Consider the following 20733-nt stretch of genomic DNA (forward strand, 5'->3'; position numbering starts at 1 on the left):
AGAATGGAAGCCACGCGGCTAGGTGTTTTCGTAACGTAAAGTCCGTGCATGCTCTGAGGCATCCCTTTAGCGCATCGCATGATCGCGACCTCCTGACGCACTATATTCTAACTTTTTGGTTACCTCTATCGACATGTTCAGAAACCCATTTCGGAATTTTCATGTACTTAACCATATTTTAAGTGAATGGAAATTATATTTCGAATCGTTGACGGTCCCCGAAAGACGGGACATTTGGCGTCCTCCAAGCGGGACGTGTCATGATATACTGCGACAAACGAGACATCTGGCAACACTATCGGAACTATCAAAATTCGTAGGGATCAATCGTAAGTAGTGGGAAGCCTGGTGAACAGTATAGAGCTCATATTGACTCCCGGGAATGTCAGTGTTGAACTCTGTCTATCAACTTAATGGCAAGGGTCACAGTTTTTAAAGTACAAGAAATAACAAAACGTGGAACTGATCAACGCAATGTACAGAGTGGTTTCTGCAACGGGTCACTTCTATGAGACAAACGCAATGAAACTATGCCTTTATAATGAAAATTTGATTGTCCCGCCATCACTCTTTAAGTAGATAGTATTGTAAGAAATTGCGTACAGACTCTTCTGCATATCGTACCAGCAGAATGCAGATGAACAAACCCCTTAACATTGCCAAGCAGAAGATAGCTACTTCATTTCAAACTAACGTGGAACATGAACAGCGTTCGGTTTCTCAGCAGCGAAGGTTGGAGCCTACTGAAATTAATAGAATAGTCGACTTATGGTTAGTTGGTGTACGTTTGCCTGAGCAACGGGTCTACTAGCGGAGTAGGAAGTTTTGATATGTTATGACCTAGTTGCTATTCATGCGTTTCTACACGAGAAATATTAGAATGCTACGTAGTCGCCTCTAGAGTTGCTGTAAATGTAATTATAGTGTTCTAGATTGCCCTGAACTGAAACAAGCACCTAGCGATCGTTGACAACAACTTAGGACCTACTTTTAACTAGGGCGTTTCCATATCGATATCTTTTATCTCATTTCGCTATTTTTGTGCTTCATCATTATCATTATTAACAGCAACAAAATTCCATCAACATGATCGCCACGGGAAATCCTCTAACTTCTCAAAGAAAGGTTGAGGTCAGTGCATCGTTAGGACACCTGTGAAGTAACAACAGAAAGTAACGCCCCATCCGTAAGAAGAAGAATCGCCATTGAGTTCTTTGAACCAAAGAATTCCTTACCCATCCTGCAGTGGCTTGTTCATGCTGCTTCTCGCACTGGACCTCGTAGGGTCGCGACCGCCTGCGGTTTTGCGGTCGGACCGTCGCAAACTGGAACACTGCGGCTGGACCAGCCCACGCCTGACGTCACCTCTGCAGCATTGAAATCTGCGTCCACGGCCGCATAGAAAGCAGAAAGCGTCCAATGGGACACGGCTGACTAGAAAGGGACGCAGCATTGCAAACTGTTGGGCAAAAGCACATATCGACACACCAGTGAATCAAATAGCTGACGCTCTAGCGAAGAGAGTAATCTACAAAGGCATATAAGAACACATATTGGATATTCTCACAGGCGACCAGAAGACATTGTGATACGATAGTATTAACGATGGCAACAAGACCTCGGTACCGTGAGCTCAGCTGCAGACGGGAATTCTTAGGCATTATATTCCTCATAATGTTTAATCACGATCGATTCGAACATCATTATCTCTGCGCGACTGCCGTAAAGAAGACCGAAATCACATTTTCTTCGACTGCGTGGACATGTCAATAGCGTTATTAAGAAATATCAGCCGTCTGAAACATCAGTTTCTCTGCTGGAATATTGCTGCGCGGTGTGGGATCCTTACCAGGTAGAATTGACGGAGGACATCGAAAGAGTGCAAAGAAGGGCAGACCGTTTCGTGTTATCGCGCAGTAGGGGTGAGAGTGTCACTGATATGATACGCGAGTTGGGGTGGCAGTACTGAAACAAAGGCGGTTTTCTTTATGGCGAAATTTACGAAATTTCAATCACCAACTTTCTCTTCCGAATGCGAAAATATTTTGTTGACACCCACCTACGTAGCGAGAAATGATTATCATAATAAAATAAAAGAAATTAGAGCACGAACGGAAAGATTTAGGTGTTCCTTTTTCCCACCGGCCATTCGAGAGTGGAATGGTAGACAAGTAGTATGAAAATGCTTCGATGAACCCTCTGCCAGGCACTTAAGTGTGAAATTGCGGAGTAACCAAGTAGATGTAGATGCAGATGTACCAACCTCAGTCCCTGTACTATTAGTATCAAAAGACATTTTAGTATACAGAGTGTTTCGAGACAGATAGTAAATATTTCGGGAGGGAGTTGGTGGTACCACCAGTTTTTCCATTATTCTGTAAATAATTCGTGTCAGTATTTTCCATCCATGACTTATTAAACTGACCGTTGTGCAATATTCAGAATTGTCAGCAACTGCCTTTTTCGGAGCTGAAATTCTTGCATTCTTCTTGGAGTGTGGGGCTATTATATACTGACCAGTAACATTAATGTGACCACTTGACAAGAGGCTAAGTAACCATCTTTTGCAACGCCGACCGCTACGAGAAGTGCAGGAAGAGAGTCAGTGAGGTTCTCGAAGGTGATGATGATGAAGTCCCATACTCCGAGGAGCGTAGGGAGACCCGCACCGCCATACTAGGCATGGTCCTAGTGGAGGTGGTTTGCCATTGCCTTCCTCCGACCGTAATGGGGATGAATGATCATGATGCAGACGACACAACAACACTGCCATTTCGAGGCAGGAATAATCCCTGACCCCACCGGAAATCGAACACAGGACCCCGTGCGCGGGAAGCGAAAACGCTACCACAAGACCACGAGCTGCAGACTCTCGAAGGTACCAACAGGGATTTGGAGCCATGGCGACTCCAGTGCCGTGGCCAACTGCGCTAGGTTTCTCAGTTGAGGACCCATGGGGCGAACAGCCCAGTCGAGGTGGTCCTACGGATTCTCGACTGAGTTTAATACCGGGGAGTACCGTAAACTCATCTAAGTGCTCTTCGAACTGCACACGTATACTGTGAGTTGTATCACACGTCCTGCCGGTAGATGTCATTCTGCCGAGGAAAAACAAACTGCATGTAGTGGTGGACACGGTCCCAAAGCTAGACATATCCTTCTGTTGGTCCACTGTGCTTTCCAGACAGTCCAGGGCACTTCCGACGATTGTTGCAGAGTGTTTGCTCTCAGAAGTTTCACGCCATACACGCCAACGGCCGTCTATCCAAAGCAGCATAAAACGTGATTCATCTGAAAGACCGCCTGTCACCACTCAGTGGACGTACAGTTGCGGTACTGGCGTGCAAATTCCAGTCTTCGTCGCCAATTAACAGCAGCAGCACGAGGGCATGAAGCTGGTGCCAGCCGAGTAAGTCCACATGCAGCAACTTTCCCCTACCAGTCATTGATAGACACTGTTGGTAGCCCCTTGGGTCATCTGGGCGGTCAGTCGCTCAGCAGTTGGACTTCTATTCGTCCGTACATATCTCCACAGCCATCGTTCACCCCCATCATCTACGGCCCATGGTGCACCACTGTTGCCCCTGCGCCGGTTTTAGATAGCGCATTTTGCCGTTATTAGGCCGGTATTACACTATCAAATTTCTTTGTCAAAGAACTTAGTCAAATCTCGTCTGTTGTCAAATAAATTTGATCAAATCTGGGGCCTCGCTGTCATGGGGGTAAGATTCTTAGGCCGGTATTACACTATCAAATTTCTTTGTCCAATATCTTTGTCCAATATCTTTGTCAAAGATATTTGATAGTGTAATAGGGACTTTGTCAAATGTCGTCCAATATTTGATCAAATCTAGGGCCTCGCTGTATATTTGATCAAAGAAACCGCTTGTCTTCTGTTCACTGTAATGTGACATGTTACCATATGGAGCGCTAGCATCGCTGCAGCGTTCTGTTGTCTGTAGTGTTTTTATAACCATTGCCGGTAAATTCAATTGGTGTGTGCCGACAACTACAAAATTAATAAAGATGTCTGAAGCTGATGAGACGCTTTACAACGTGAGGCATCCTGAATACAAAAATAGATTAAGAAGATTGGAGACCTGACCAGAACTGACCTGACCTGACCTAACCTAACCTAACCTAACATAACTAACCCTCTCCTGTAGCAAGGAATCGGAGTGTTACAGCGAGCCTGTCTTCTGAAGATGTAGCAGTTCTTAAGTGAATATTGTGCTTTGTGATATGAGGATACACTTCATTGAGCACATACAGAAATGTATGCTCATCCATTCTTAAGTAATTGATGTACGACTTGACGTCTTCCACTGTAAGCTCACGTAACAAGTTTTGTTGAATGCTTTTATCGTGTCGTCGTAAAACCCACGGCTTCACCCAAATTAGATTAGTTTTTCGTTCCATAGATCCGTGCTGAGGAGATCGTCGTGGATGTGGAACATGTCGATTTTTTTAAGCTGAAATAACAATACTAATAGTATGAATAAATACAATACACCATTTGTTTCTATTAAAAATTTCGCCAATGGAGTAGGAGGAGTTGGCTAGTAGTAAGTTTTTCAGGCTCCTTTTAAAGTGATCTTTATTTCTAACTAAATTTTTTATGTTTCCTGGCAAATTATTGAAGATGAGTGTTCCTGAGTAGTGGACCCCTTTTTGAACTATAGTAAGTGCTTTTAAGTCCTTGTGCAGATCATGTTTGAACTGAGTTGTTTGTTGGAAAAAGAGATATATTATTTACGACAAATTTCATTGAGAAGTAAATATACTGAGAGGCAGTAATTAGTATATCCAGTTCTTTGAAGAGGTTTCTGTAGGACGTCCGTGAATTTGCTCCACAAATAATACGTATTACACGCTTTTGGACTCTGAAAACTTTTGTTTGACTTCAAGATTTACCCCAAAATAATATCCCATATGACATTATGGAATGAAAGTAGGCAAAGTATGCAAGCTTTTTCATTTTTATGTTGCCTATGTCTGCTAACACTCGAATTGCAAATACAGATTTGTTAAGGCCTTTCTGCAGTTCTGTGGTGTCCTCCTCCCAACTGAATTTATTATCAAGTTGTAATCCCAGGACTTTAAGACTGTCAACCTCGTATGTATGGTTCCATTTTTCCCCCACTTCTTTTCCGAAATTGGGGTACGTACAACTGCTGCGGTTAATAACAAGTTGTTGTCAGCCATCTTGAACTTTGACAAAAAATTTGATGACAGTGTAATACCCCTTCTAGCGCTACGTCAAAGATCTTTGTCAAATATATTGGACGGAATATTGGATCACATCTTTGATCAAATCTTTGACAAAGAAATTTGATAGTGTAATACCGGCCTTACCTCCATGCTCGCTGTAGATTTGATCAAAGAAGTCGCTTGCTTTCTGTTCACTGCAATGTGACATGTTACCACGTGGAGCGCTAGCATCGCTGCACTGTTCTGTCATCTGTAGTGTTTTACTAACATTGCCGGTAAATACAATTGGTGTATAGCGACAACTACAAAATTAAACAGATATATGAAGCTGATGAGGTGCTTTATAACACGAGGCACCCTGAATACAAAAATAGATTAGGAAGATTGGAGACGAGACGAGACCTAACCTAACCTAACTCTCTCATGTAGCAAGGAATCGGAGTGTTACAGTGAGCCTCTCTTTTGTAGATATGGCAGTTCTTAAGTGAGTATTGTGCTTTGTCATATGAGGATACACCTCACTGAGCAAATACTGAAATGTATGCTCATCCATTCTTAAGTAATTGCTGTACGAGTTGATGTCCTCCACTATAAGCTCACGTAACAAGTTTTGTTGAATGCTTTTATCGTGTCGTCGTAAAACCCACGGCTTTACCGAGGTACGTTTTCTTTTTTTCTCTACTTCTCTTCCGCATGTGCACACAGTGCAATTGTGGTACATGGAACTGCTGAGGTTAATAACAAGCTGTTGTTGTCAGCCATATTGAAATTTGACCCCTTTTTAGCGCCACGTCAAAGATCTTTGCCAAATACACTCCTGGAAATTGAAATAAGAACACCGTGAATTCATTGTCCCAGGAAGGGGAAACTTTATTGACACATTCCTGGGGTCAGATACATCACATGATCACACTGACAGAACCACAGGCACATAGGCACAGGCAACAGAGCATGCACAATGTCGGCACTAGTACAGTGTATATCCACCTTTCGCAGCAATGCAGGCTGCTATTCTCCCATGGAGACGATCGTAGAGATGCTGGATGTAGTCCTGTGGAACGGCTTGCCATGCCATTTCCACCTGGCGCCTCAGTTGGACCAGCGTTCGTGCTGGACGTGCAGACAGCGTGAGACGACGCTTCATCCGGTCCCAAACATGCTCAATGGGGGACAGATCCGGAGATCTTGCTGGCCAGGGTAGTTGACTTACACCTTCTAGAGCATGTTGGGTGGCACGGGATACATGCGGACGTGCATTGTCCTGTTGGAACAACAAGTTCCCTTGCCGGTCTAGGAATGGTAGAACGATGGGTTCGATGACGGTTTGGATGTACCGTGCACTATTCAGTGTCCCCTCGACGATCACCAGTGGTGTACGGCCAGTGTAGGAGATCGCTCCCCACACCATGATGCCGGGTGTTGGCCCTGTGTGCCTCGGTCGTATGCAGTCCTGATTGTGGCGCTCACCTGCACGGCGCCAAACACGCATACGACCATCATTGGCACCAAGGCAGAAGCGACTCTCATCGCTGAAGACGACACGTCTCCATTCGTCCCTCCATTCACGCCTGTCGCGACACCACTGGAGGCGGGCTGCACGATGTTGGGGCGTGAGCGGAAGACGGCCTAACGGTGTGCGGGACCGTAGCCCAGCTTCATGGAGACGGTTGCGAATGGTCCTCGCCGATACCCCAGGAGCAACAGTGCCCCTAATTTGCTGGGAAGTGGCGGTGCGGTCCCCTACGGCACTGTGTAGGATCCTACGGTCTTGGCGTGCATCTGTGCGTCGCTGCGGTCCGGTCCCAGGTCGACGGGCACGTGCACCTTCCGCCGACCACTGGCGACAACATCGATGTACTGTGGAGACCTCACGCCCCAAGTGTTGAGCAATTCGGCGGTACGTCCACCCGGCCTCCCGCATGCCCACTATACGCCCTCGCTCAAAGTCCGTCAACTGCACATACGGTTCACGTCCACGCTGTCGCGGCATGCTACCAGTGTTAAAGACTGCGATGGAGCTCCGTATGCCACGGCAAACTGGCTGACACTGACGGCGGCGGTGCACAAATGCTGTGCAGCTAGCGCCATTCGATGGCCAACACCGCGGTTCCTGGTGTGTCCGTTGTGCTGTGCGTGTGATCATTGCTTGTACAGCCCTCTCGCAGTGTCCGGAGCAAGTATGGTGGGTCTGACACACCGGTGTCAATGTGTTCTTTTTTCCATTTCCAGGAGTGTATATTTGACGAATATTTGATCAAATCTTTGATAAAGAAATTTGATAGCGTAATACCGGCCTTAACGGTATGCTTTAATCAGTAGTAATAGTTTTGTCATGGCTTGCTCTTCCAAGGATCTTAATAACTCTGAGGAAATGCTCTTTAGTGCCAGACGACGGCAAGAACGGCAAGAGTAAAACGCATCAAAATCGCAGCAGAACTGCTTTACACGTTAATAACAATAAAGTAAATCTGCAGCTATTATTTGGATATTAATAGGGGCTCCGTTAAGGACGTATGTTCATACATCATGAAAGCTCCAGATAAACCATTCTTATAGTTATCAGCTCGTTAATAAGTGCGTGTGCGCGAAGGCAAATTTTATTCCATGACCACCCACTGCCACCCACTCGCGATTGTAGTGGTAGATAGCCCTTGGTCCCTCCTGTTAGTGAGGGAGTCTGGTGGGGGTAGGTGGAAATAGGTGTGTGAGTGGCAAAAATCGTTTTCTCGCACATTTGTGGTTATGAATAGCGTCTAAAATGTTTTGAGTGACGCTTCATGTGTCAGCGAGAAACGGAGAAGTATTATTTTATTCATGGCTGTAATTTTCTACATCTATAGTATTATTTTTTCAGGATAAATTTTAGTCATCGGTTGCAAATAGGACTAGCTCTTGTAAGCTTGAAGGCAACAGTCATAAACACACCCGTCGTTAATTTTGTCGTATGCTGTCGCTAAGCTGTCAAATTTGATGAAATTTGTCACAATGTAAAGACACAGTCCAAAAACGACAAATAAACATGCACATATACGCTACGCAGAGAGTCCTTTAGTAACGGCAGAACCCTCGTTTATTTTGTCAGACCACAGTTAGCTTAAGAGCGAGTCGCTACGCGGTATATAAGAAGCATATTATACATCATATTCTTAAGTAAGTCAAGAACACAATACTTTCTCCGAAATATACTTCGCATAATAAACATGACAGTAAGATATGTCAAATTCAAGCTTAAACATAGGGATTGTGATCGTGAATCTTGCCTCGCAACATCCGTGAAAGGAACAGGATGGTGAAAAGTATTACTGGTACATAGCGTAGCTTCCGCCTACTAGCTTATGTATTACATGTATAGAGCAACAAACGTGAATATACACAGTTCTAGCGCAGCGAATCCTTGAAGCGCTCTTGAGTCATTATGAACACAGAGTCTATAAAGAGCTCTTGTTGAGCAACACTTGGCTCACTGGAAAGCGCACTCGGTCAGTGGAATAGCCACACAGGAGGGCCTCTGACCGCTTCTGCGGAGCCGTTGTGGCCTACGTAACATCCCCACCGTTCCAAGTAGGCGCCGTACCATAACAAAAGCATCTACTTTTACTGCTACACGATATGCCTAACTCCATGAGGGCTTGAAACAGAGGACCTGCGAATTTTTCCTCTTATATTCGACTTAACAAAATATGGCGTCCTGTTGACATAATTATTGATACAAGCACACATTTAGTGGTTGGTTGGTTTGTGGGATTAAAGGGACCAAACTGCGACGGTCATCGGTCCCACACATTTAGTGTTTTCAGCCAAGAAGGATGCGGAGAGGATAGCCACATGACACTTTTAGACTCGTTATTGGGGATCAATCTACATTTGCATTAGGGATGGAGAAAAATAGACCAGTTAAAACCGATATCGGGATTTTAGTTCTGAATGACAGGTATTTTCGGTGTTTGATCTCAGTTATAACAGGAGTTTTTTAGTTTTTATTTACAACGGAGTAAAAAACCAAATAACAATTATCCACAGCAACAATGCTAAAATTTTTCATTTTTAAAGGAACCTTTTTTAAAGGAGGAGTAATTTTTGTTCGTAAAATCTTCATTGGTTTGAAATATTGGCTTCTTATAGAAGAAGGGAAAAGCTGTTTTAATAACAATGGCGACAGTAAGGAGCAACAAACACATGGCATAAGAATTGTTGCAGCATTGCCCAGACGATAATGTCTGTGTTGCCGTGTGTCGTTGTTCTAACGTATACGTGCATGTGCACGTGCAGCGTGTAACACGGACCTAGTGCAGTGCAAGATATGCCCGCACCTGGTCTATACGGTGGCTTCTCACTGTCGTCACCGGACATCCGTTGTAATCTAGAATGAAATATTTTTACGAAGTAACGTAGGAACGAAGTTCTATGCGTCATTTGCTTTAAAAGATTAAAATTTGTCTGCCATTTCTATGAAAAATAAAAGAAAAAGGAAATTAAGGTAAGAGTAATAAATTAAAATTCATAAATTAAATTAAATTCATTCTTAGTATACAATAAAAATAGGAAGTAGCTGATCTGCTGTCTGTGCCTACATAATACGCCTTTATCGGCTTACAGCCCTTGAAAACGGACAAATTAACACGAAAAGCAGTGTTTTTCAGCCTTAGTTTTCACCCTTTAGCACTGACTTTTTGTAATGCCCAAATAGTGACATAATTCCCGATTACAACATGATTTTTAAGCAGAGTTTAAAAAAATTAGAATCAGTAAGAGAATACTGGTGATTTTTTGAAATTTTCAACCACTTATCTTTTCTTCGAGAAAAGCAGCGAACTGCAGGCGTAGTAAGCTTTATTTGCGTATACAATTTAATAATTTGATTCAGTGTGCCTTAAAACTGAATGAGACAAAAATTTTCAGTACTTGTCTGATTTGTACGTTTATTATAGGAAATAATATAAATAAAAAACCGACAATTGGTTGTTAAGAAACCGGTTTTTGAGCCGTTTTAAGTCACGTTAAATTGTCGTGGAAAAAATCGTTACTACTGCGATCGGTTGTTTAGCGATAACCGCCATCCGTGTCTCAAGGTTACTAAATAATCGTGATCTGCATCCGTACACTGCAAACCACTGCGAAGCATATGGCGGGAGATATTTACCATGGGAACGTATGTTAGGATTCATCCCGTTCTGTTCACGTTTGTTGTGTGAGAAGAATCACTAATTAAATACCTCAGTCCGTGCTGTAATTAGTCTATTTTTTTCGCTGCAGTAGCCTATCATGAACGAAAATTCCGGGTAGCCCAGGAAACATTTTGAAAATCCGCTTTTATTCCCTTTTAATGTAAGGACAGGCCTACCTAGCGTTTCCCAATGACCACCAATGCGACGACTACCACTGTAACAACTATTGGTTACAATAAAATTAACACTAAGTTTTATTTACATATTTACGAACGAACTGATAGACTTTGCGTTTGAGCGTTGTTAACTCGACAAACTTTATTCTTCCTGAAGTTTTCGATGACATTGCCGTATACCATGCGTGTCGCCTTTTTAAGTATTCGCACTGCTAGTTTTCCAATTGAGGTACAAGAAAGAGCTGGTAAACGATCCTGCATCATGCCATCTCTCAAATGCATTTTTATGCATTGAAGACAAGGAAAACTGCTTTCAACTGAAGCACCTGTTGCTGGATTTGTAGCACTTGGACAAAATATTTTGAAAGCTTTTAGAAAAATTGGGTCCATTTTATTGTTAGTGATTCTTTTGAGTGTCTCACAAACTGACAGAGTGAAGTGTTTCCTTGCGCTTGGAAGAAAATACAGTCTCCAGTTCTGTATGCAACTGTTAGTGATTGGCAAAGTAAGTAGTATCGCTTAACTTAAGGAACAACAGTTTATCACAATGTGAAAACCTTGTTTCCAGTTGTATTACAATATTAACCAATACCTTGAAGTACATCTTTTTGTATCACTGGATTGCCAATATGTTCACATCCATTGTTCCAGGTCCGTTCATGGAAGTTTTAGGTTGTGAATTAGTCAAGTGTTTCATGGAATTAAAGCCGATCAGTTTATCTTCATCATCAGTACACCCTTATAATGAAAATTCAAGAATTCCACCATCACTTTTTAGTGTAGGAAGTGTTGTAAGATATTACCTACCGACTGCTCTGCATATGGCGTCAGCAGAGAGTAGATGAACAGACACTGAGTTTATTAACATAAAGATAAGTTTATTTACATAAAGATAGTTACTTCATTTCAGACTAATGCGGAACAGGACAGAATTCAGTTTTTCAGCTGTGAAGGATGAAGCCTACTGAAATTCATAGAATAATCAAATTATCGTAAGGTGATATGTATGAATGTGCTTAGTTCACATGGAACATCTGAAAAAAAGAGAATGACCGAATCAAGTTGTATTACCAAATAACATGAAGGGTAATATTATACAGCTGTAGTGAACAGTGGTTATACATTGAAGCGCCAAAGTAACTGGAATAGGCATGCGTATTCAAATACAGAAATATGAAAACAGGCAGAATACGGCGCTGCAGTTGGCAATCTCTGTATAATGCAACAAGTGTCTTGCGCAGTTGTTGGATCTGTTACTGCTGCTACAATGACAGGTTATCAAGATTTAAGTGAGTCTGAACGTGGCGTTACAGTCTGCGCACGAGGGATGGGACAGCATCTCCGAGGTAATGATTTGATTTGATTTGACTGGAAGTGGGAAGAGAAAGATCCTGCAAGAACAAGACTGACGACAACTGAAGAGAATCGTTCAACATGCCAGAAGTGCAACCCTTCCGCAAATTGCTGCAAATTTCAACTCTGCGCCATCAACAAGTGACAGCGTGCAAATTATTCAATGAAACATCATCGAAAGGGCTTTTGGAGCCGAAGGCCCACTCCTGTACCCTTGATGACTGCACGACACAAAGCTTTATGCTTCGCCTGGGCCCGTCAACAGCAACATTGGACTGTTGATGATTGGAAACATATTGCCTGGTCAGACGAGTCGCATTTCAAATTGTATTGAGCAGATGGATGTGTATGTGTATGGAGAAAACCTCATGAATCCATGGACCCTGCATGTCATCATGGGACCGTCCAAGCTGGTGGAGGCTCTGTAATGGTGTGGGGCATGTACAGTTGGAGTGATATGGGATCCCTGTTACGTCTAGATTCGACTCTGACAGGTGACATGTACGTAAGCATCCTGTCTGATCACTTGACATCCATTGTGCAATCTGACAGACTTGGGCAATTCCAGCAGGACAGTGTGGCACTGCACACATCCAGAATTGCTAGAGTGGCTCCAGGAACATTGTTCTGAGTTTAAATATTCCACTGGACACAAAACTCCCAGACATGAACACTATTGAACATCTCTGGGCCGGCCGGAGTGGCCGAGCGGTTAAAGGCGCTACAGTCTGGAACCGCACGACCGCTACGGTCGCAGGTTCGAATCCTGCCTCGGGCATGGATGTGTGTGATGTCCTTAGGTTAGTTAGGTTTAAGTAGTTCTAAGTTCTAGGGGACTTATGACCACAGCAGTTGAGTCCCATAGTGCTCAGAGCCATTTGAACCATTTTTTGAACATCTCTGGGATGCCTTGGAATGTGCTGTTAAGAAGAGATCTCCACCCCCTCATACCTTACGGATTTATGGACAGCCCTCCAGGATTCATGGTGTGAGTTCTCTCCAGCACTACTTCAGACGTTCAAGTCCATGCCACATTGTGTTGCGGCACTACTGCATGCTCGTAGGGGCCCTATACGATATCAGGCAGGCGTACCAGTTACTTCGGCTCTTCAGTGTATAATTGTATATGAAAAACACAAAATCTACTGTAGGACACTCACAATTATCTGCTTTTCATTTATAATTATGAAGTTGTCCTACCAAGCAGTGATGGAAGAATCAAATAACATGTTTATATAATTTTTTCCAACTAGGCCTATTGGTTTCTGCAGCAACTTTACTGAAGGTACACTTTGTGATTTGGAACACAAGAAGCCCATTACATTATTTTTTTTTAAATACTCTATAATTTGCAACTTTCATGGTCACGTTTGGTGAACCTGACAGTTTATCAGTTTCAAATCTTCTGAGTCACCATCAGAACTAAACATCAAGAAAAGACAAAAGGTGAACTGTTATTATTATAAATTTTCCTCTTTATCTTCCACTTTTTAATATTTTTAAAACTTTTAATATTTAATAGTAATTTCACATTTTAGTCTTCTCTGGATTTTAAGTTCCGATGATGACTCATAGTAAATGAAACCAGCAAACTGTCATAAGCCCACCAAGTGTGATCAAGACAACTGTGGATGAAAAAGTATTTTTCAAAATATATTGTGTGCTCCAGTTTGAAAATGTCAAATTTAATTGAGATTATTTTAAATGACAGTACATTGTACCAACAGTTGAAAGTAGTAGTTTTTGGTAACTTCTTTTCTGTCGATGTATTCTTTCCCTCAAAGCTTCTTCAACATGATGGGACTTACCAAGATCAATATATAAATGAATAAATAAATGACTGCTCCATGTATTACATTACATATAAGTCCAGCTTGGCTTGCACAGGAGTCAAACAACTGACGTCATGTTACAGACGCACTACTGGAGGACCTGCAGACTAGTGTGTCACGAGGCCGCAGCGCCATGAACGGGCCGAGTGGCGGTCACCAGCAACACCAGGAGTACCGCGAAATACGTCAAGTACGCCAGCAGGTGTCCGGCTCCCCGCAGGTGCAATACCTGTCTCCTGCCAACCCCACGACTGTGGTCGCTGAGCGGGAGCCCAGCCCCCTGTTGCAGGTCAGTAAGCACGAGCACATTGTGAGCTTGTATGAGACCGATTCAGAAAGTAGAGCAACAAGTGCTCTCACAGACTACCCTTACTCCACAGCATGTGTACTAACATACTCTAGTGTGGCACTGGTACTCATTGCTTCTCAACATAATAGTCATGCTTTTCCAATATTTGTTGCATTATTACACCAAGTCATGTTGTGTCCAAAAATCTGCAGAAGTGTGTGCATTGATATCACAGTACAGTGCTAAGTGTCCGTGCCAATTGTATGAACAAATGACTGTTCTGCTCCTTATTCTGGGGCCTAAAACATTGTATTCATTTTTGTCACTGTAACGGGGGTATCCCAGTACAGCACTAATGAAGTGACATAACGAGCGAGGTGGCGCAGTGGTTAGCACACTGGACTCGCATTCGGGAGGACTACGGTTCAATGCCGTCTCCGGCCATCCTGATTTAGGTTTTCCGTGATTTCCCTAAATCGCTTCAGGCAAATGCCAGGATGGTTCCTTTGCAAGGGCACGGCTGATTTCCTTCCCCATCCTTCCCTCACCCGAGCTTGCGCTCCGCCTCTAATGACTTCGTTGTCGACAGGACGTTAAACACTAATCTCCTCCTCCTCCGTAACGATTTACATGCACTGACAGATAAGTATTAAATTGCAGTAGAAATGCTACCCATCTGTCAACAGAAATGTAATTTGTTTTCTGCAGACTGCCTACTCTAATTTACCACAGTAACTGGCAGCACAAGTTGTTCCTTCCTTTTACAGAAATCCAGCAAAGGCATTTGCAATTTACTCAACTTCCTTTGTAAATTGAGAAATTTAAACCTTATTTGATGGTTGTAATTATATACTGGCGTGACAAAAGTCATAGAACAGTGATGTGCACATATACAGATGATGGTAGTATCGCATACACAAGATATAAAAGGGCAGTGCAGTGGCAGAGCTGTTGTTTATACTCAGGTGATTCATGTGGGAAGGTTTCTGACGTAATTATGGCTCTGCACGATGGGAGTTAACAGACTTTGAATGCACAATGGTAGTTGGAGCTAGACACATGACACATTCCATTTCAGAAATCGTTAGGGAAGCCAATACGGTGAGATTCACAGTGTCAAGAGCATGCCAAGAACACCAAATCTAGACATTACTCTCACCACAGATAATGCAGTGGCCAATGTCTTCACATAATAACTGAGAGCAGCGGAGTTTTTGTACAGTTGTCAATGCTAACAGACAAACAAGCACAGAAAAAGCCACAGAAATCAATGTGGAATGTACGCTGAACATATCTGTTAGAACAGTGCAGCAAAATTTGGCTCTAATGGGCTATAGCAGCAGATGACAGACATGAGTGTCTTTTCTAACAGTACGACATCATCTGTAATGCCCCTCAGGGGCTCATGACCATATCGGTTGGTCCCAAGACAATTAGAAAACCGTGGCCTGATCAGATGAGTACTGAAAGAGCTGAAAAGAGCTCATGCTAGGGTTAGAGTGTGGTGTAGACCCAACAAAGCCACAGATCCAAGTTGTCAACAATGAATGGTGCAAGCTGGTGGTGGCTTCATGATAGTGGCGCATGGTTTACATGGAACTGAACCAGTCATTGACTGGAAATGGTTATGTTCAGCTACTTGGAGACCATTTATAGCCATTCATTGACTACATGTTCCCAAACAATGAGAGAATTTTTATGGATGACAATTTGCCATGTCTCCAGGCCACAATTATTTGTGACCAGTTTGTAGAACATCCTGGGCAGTTCAAGTGAATGATTTGGCCACCCACATTGCCCAAAATGAATCCCATCGAACATTTACGGAACATAATTGAGAGGTCAGTTCGTGCACAAAATCCTGCATTGGCAATACTTGCACAATTATGGATGGCTACAGAGGCAGCATTGGAGCTTCTAAAGACATGTTGAGTGCATGCCAAGCTGAGTTGCTGCACTATGCTGGGAAAAAGGTGGTCTTACGTAATATTACGAGGTATCACATGACTTTTGTCAGCTCGGTGTATGTGTTTCTATGTTCTTGATTCATCTCTGTTATCATATAATGCATCCATGTTGCATCACTTACAACAGTACAACTTAGAAACAATAATGCTTTTCCTCAGAATATCTCGTGTATGGGGAAACACAGACGCTCACTGATATCTTTGTGATCTTTGATAGCCAGGGTAAACATATATCTTGTTATCAAAGTTCATGAATGACTGTGTGTGTGCGTAATGCACACTGATCGTTTGAGTCAGTTAGCATTAGCACTGGAATTGAAATATTTCTATTTCACTCAGTTTTATCTGGAATGAAAGTTGTGGTAGAAGACTGCCCTGTAGTGTAGTCTTAGGTCTAGGTTAGATTGGTTATGTGTTAGTAAAACCAACAAAAATGATAGCATGAGAAGCCTGAATGAAGTTACTGAACTGTTCAAAGAGAGGTTCTGAAGACAATGTTCAGAGACTATGTACATCCCACAGAAAGTAATTTTGTTAGTGGCACTAAATGTTAAGGCAGACAATCTGTATTGGAAGCCATTCTTTATCTTGTAGGAGATCTGTATCAGTTGCCACACATAGATGACCAATGTATTTCAAACTAAAAGACATGTGACTTAAGTTCGTGGTTGGGCTGGCACGTGAGAGCTTACCTTAAATTTCCAACAGCATGGCCTTCATGTTTAACATTTTCACTCTAAATGCCACCTATTGCTAACCCCAATATTCTTGAGTAATTTGCAAAATGTGACATTATAGTGACATTCAGATGTGCTGCTCTCACAGCCTATGTGTTTCACAGTTCTCCATTAGTTCTATCAGTTTCCTTTTGAAATGCAGTGGATGCCTGAGGATGTCATAAGATTATGATATGAAAGTTTATCTTCAGTCTATCTCTATAAATACTTTGGCTACCTGTTATGTACATTCTCATTAATTACTTAAAACCAGGTATAAACACAATGTTTTGCATTCCCAACATATTTCATTGCATAATTGCTAACATTCTTCTGGGTGGAAGACAAATAAGTGACAGCAGTTGTTCTATTCACAAGACTTACCACCAGTAAGTGATGGCCATTACTCTGTTCACAAGAATTACCACCAATTTTAAATATGGCACACATAATCATTTGTCACCAGTGCTTTGTTGATTTTATCTTTGCCCACTAAGCATGATGGTATCGAATTACACATTCTGCAACGAACCCACAGCTATTGTTTATAAGATGGTATCAGCAGTGCATCCCACAATGAATTTCCACTTGTGAGGTGCAAAACAACTATCACACTACACCTGATCATATTACTGTACTTACAGCCATTTTACAATTGACAGGAGGTGAATGTGACGAATTATATGTGACTGCATGATGATGTGGTTATATGTTTAGTGTTTTCAGAAAAAAACAGTAATTACTCTGTTAGCTTGAACACAAAGGTGAACAATGGTATATTTATCAACCATCTGACATCCGCGGCTCAATAATGGCTGTGTATAGACTTTTCCGTGCACTACAGTATTCAGTATTACACATTGTTGCTGCTCCTGTGGAATTTCTGTCATGTAGCACACATTTTTTGGCCACCCATCTGTTGATCCATTTATCTGTTTTGTTCTCTCTCCTAGTAATTTCCAACATGCATGTCTTTATGTTCACTGAGCAACACTTAGTTTTTAATTAAAAGTGCATGTCTCATTAGCGTAAATCAAAACTGCTAACACAATTTGACAGTAAACTTTTTGTTTCAGAAGTACTCAAAGCTTTGTTTTGATAACTCAGTTTAGTTTACCAGAAAATCTGTGGGACATGTGTGAAACCTGAGTTTCTCCTGACTCAAGTTTCACATTGTTCACCTCTTTGGTGTGGGAATGTATCATTGTTTGCATACACTGGATAAGCTTTACAGTAGAGGAGTTAGATTACAATGTGCACTTTCATCTTTGTCATGGTTTTAAGACCAAAATGTTGTTATAATGTTCACCAAAGTTGTGTATCACATCAATTCTCATGCACTAACAGGATCAAGGAGTGAACTGGTTTAGCTCTTGTTCATCAAAGGATCTGTCGTACACGTCGTCAACAGAAACACTAGGACATTTTTACAAAAGCTCATCAGCTAACTCCATGGTATCATCATTAATTTGTATTCTTTTGTTTTCAATGAGATGATTATACATTATTTTAGTCTTGTTACGGCACAATGAATCTGTGTATTGGAATGAGTGCATAAGTGCTATATGGTATGAAGGCGTGAACTACAAAAACTGTTATATTTATATGTTTCACTCGGAGCAAGAAAGTAACATCCTAAGAGAAGTTAGGAGAGAATGGGTTAGAAGCTTACTGTATTCCAAATAAACAAATTTTCTACAAGGTGACATGTTTTTATTCCTCAGCACAGTACATGCGTGTGTCAGACTAGATCACTCAATACCCTTACTAAGATCTATTGGGTGCATGTTCTAATTTGCAAAACTATTTTCAGACTACATCCACTAATGTTTCTTTCACAATGAGGCTGATTTTGTTATGTAGCCTTAAGGCTATTATTGATTCACAGGACACAACATCTAGAACATATAGGTATGTTTACAGATCAATTATGCTTTGTTAAAACTTGAAATTGAGCATACATGTTTTTATTTCTTTCAGCCTGCTGCAGGAGAACAAAGAAGTGTTGCATACAAAACTGTCTCTTATCAGTACAGTGCATCTGATGGTCAGCCTGGTAAGATATTGTCTTTACTTCTCTGTTCTTAGGTTAACTCTTTCACTTTGAGCAAGTTGGTGTATCCAGGGCCTTTCATATAAATGGAAAATTGAATAAGAATATATTTTTTTTTTTTTTTTTTTTTTAACCTTGTTTCGTAACTTAGTTTGAGGACATGAAAATGTAATACATTTTCAAATTATATAACTTAAATGAAAACCTGAAAAACACATTTCTTCTGTTGATAATTACATTTGGATGTCATTGGACATTTTTAAATTTTTTTTCTAGGACATGCACTGAGCAGCAGTGCTGGCAGTCCTTCAGACCAGACACCTGATGTGAGGTTAAGGGAGAATCTAAATGAACTTGATAGCCTGCTTGTTGACCTTCACCAGGCACAAAAAGCTGGCTTTGGAACACCACAAGGTGAGTTATTTCATGATTTACAAATTTTTTTAACAACTTTCGAAGTCCTTTTATAATGTTCTGTATGTCGTGGCCACTGTGCCTCGAATTTTCATTAAATCATATCACATTGTCATACTTATCAAATATCACCACATCTCCCCCCCCCCTCCCCCACCTCCTCCATCCATAACTTCCTTTCATTGTACTACACAACTGCTGCAGTGTGTGAACAAATATCTATTTGTAATGTGAATGTTGTCAGACGTAGGTGATATAAAAATATGAAAGCTAGCACAATATGCTTATCTTCATGCCACAATGTCACAGGAGATTATTTTTTGGAGTGACTTATCAAGCCAAGCTAAAGTTTTCTGGGTTCAAAACCATGTAATAATAATTATATGTGGTATGAACTCAAGAACATTCTGCAGGGAAATACTGTTTCCCAATATATTTATTCCTTTGTGAAACTGAATTTGTCACTAAAGGTATAGTATCTCTTTTTCAAACCAACAGCTAAGGACATGGAATAAATACTAGAAATAAGAATAATCTTCACAAAGATTGAAGTCACTTATTTGGCCCAGAAAGGTGTCCATTATTCAGGAACACAAATTTTCAGTAACTTGCCAGCAGCTATAAAAAGTTTGATACTAATAAAGTTCAGTTTAAGAGGAGCCCATTGGATTAAATGGTGACCAACTTCTACTTCACTGATGAAGTTCTGAGTAGAACCAACTGATGTGTATATGTTACTAATAATATCAAGTAATGTGAGTATTAGTAAACTCTGACTACTCTGAAAATTCAGTGCAATAATGTGGTCATTGTAAACAAGTGCTGAGAAATGATTTTTCTGTTTGATGACAAATGGCTTTAACAGCCTAAGAATTATCATATGCACCTCAGTGTACAGAACTTTTACATGTTTTGTGACAAGCTATTACTTTTTAAATACAAATATTTTAAATGAAAATATGTTTAATATTTTTTGACTTATTCCATGTCCTTGAGGGCCACTTCACTTTGGATCTGTGAACAGTACATATTTGTTTTTACTTGAAAATTTTTATTGTGTATTGTTTTTCTGGCATGTTCTTCATTCAGGAGAAGTTTCTCACACTGGATCAGTTGGAATGAAAAGTACATCTAATTTCTAATCTTTGCATTTTTTTGTTTAAATTTTTACATACATTTTAGTTCACCTTACATTCTGCTTGTTTCCAGGAACTGCAAGCACCACAGTCAATAGAGTTGAAGTGTCACGCACAGGAGTGGACCCTGGATTGTTGTAAGTTACACTGTCATTAACTGATGATTTTCCAAAAATGTGATATATTTTACTAACAATGTATCTGCAATGTGCTGTAAATATTTTCCTTGATCTATTAACAACTGTCCAGGTTAGAACAGTGTTACTTTATTAGTACTAAAATAGTAAATTATTTAAATAACAAGATGAATACACAAGAGATTTAGCAAATCACAACTGAAAAAATTCATGAATAGCTGCATCATCTAACTTTATCTCTAGTGATTTAAGAACATTACAGTTATTTTATCTTGCCTAACTGC

General features: G+C 41.2%; 1 protein-coding gene across 1 annotated transcript in view; it reads left to right on the forward strand.

Moving 5' to 3' along the window:
* LOC126174559 (serine/arginine repetitive matrix protein 1) overlaps positions 1–20733 on the forward strand; it is a 377731-nt gene that overhangs the window by 343923 nt on the left and 13075 nt on the right. Inside the window, exons 3-6 of the mRNA XM_049921045.1 lie at positions 13821–14026; positions 18690–18765; positions 19039–19176; positions 20386–20449. Of these exons, the coding sequence (XP_049777002.1) occupies positions 13821–14026; positions 18690–18765; positions 19039–19176; positions 20386–20449 (484 nt within the window). The remainder of the gene's footprint in view (positions 1–13820; positions 14027–18689; positions 18766–19038; positions 19177–20385; positions 20450–20733) is intronic.

The sequence above is a fragment of the Schistocerca cancellata genome, chromosome 1 (assembly GCF_023864275.1).
Source record: "Schistocerca cancellata isolate TAMUIC-IGC-003103 chromosome 1, iqSchCanc2.1, whole genome shotgun sequence".
In the NCBI taxonomy this organism is placed as follows: domain Eukaryota; kingdom Metazoa; phylum Arthropoda; class Insecta; order Orthoptera; family Acrididae; genus Schistocerca; species Schistocerca cancellata.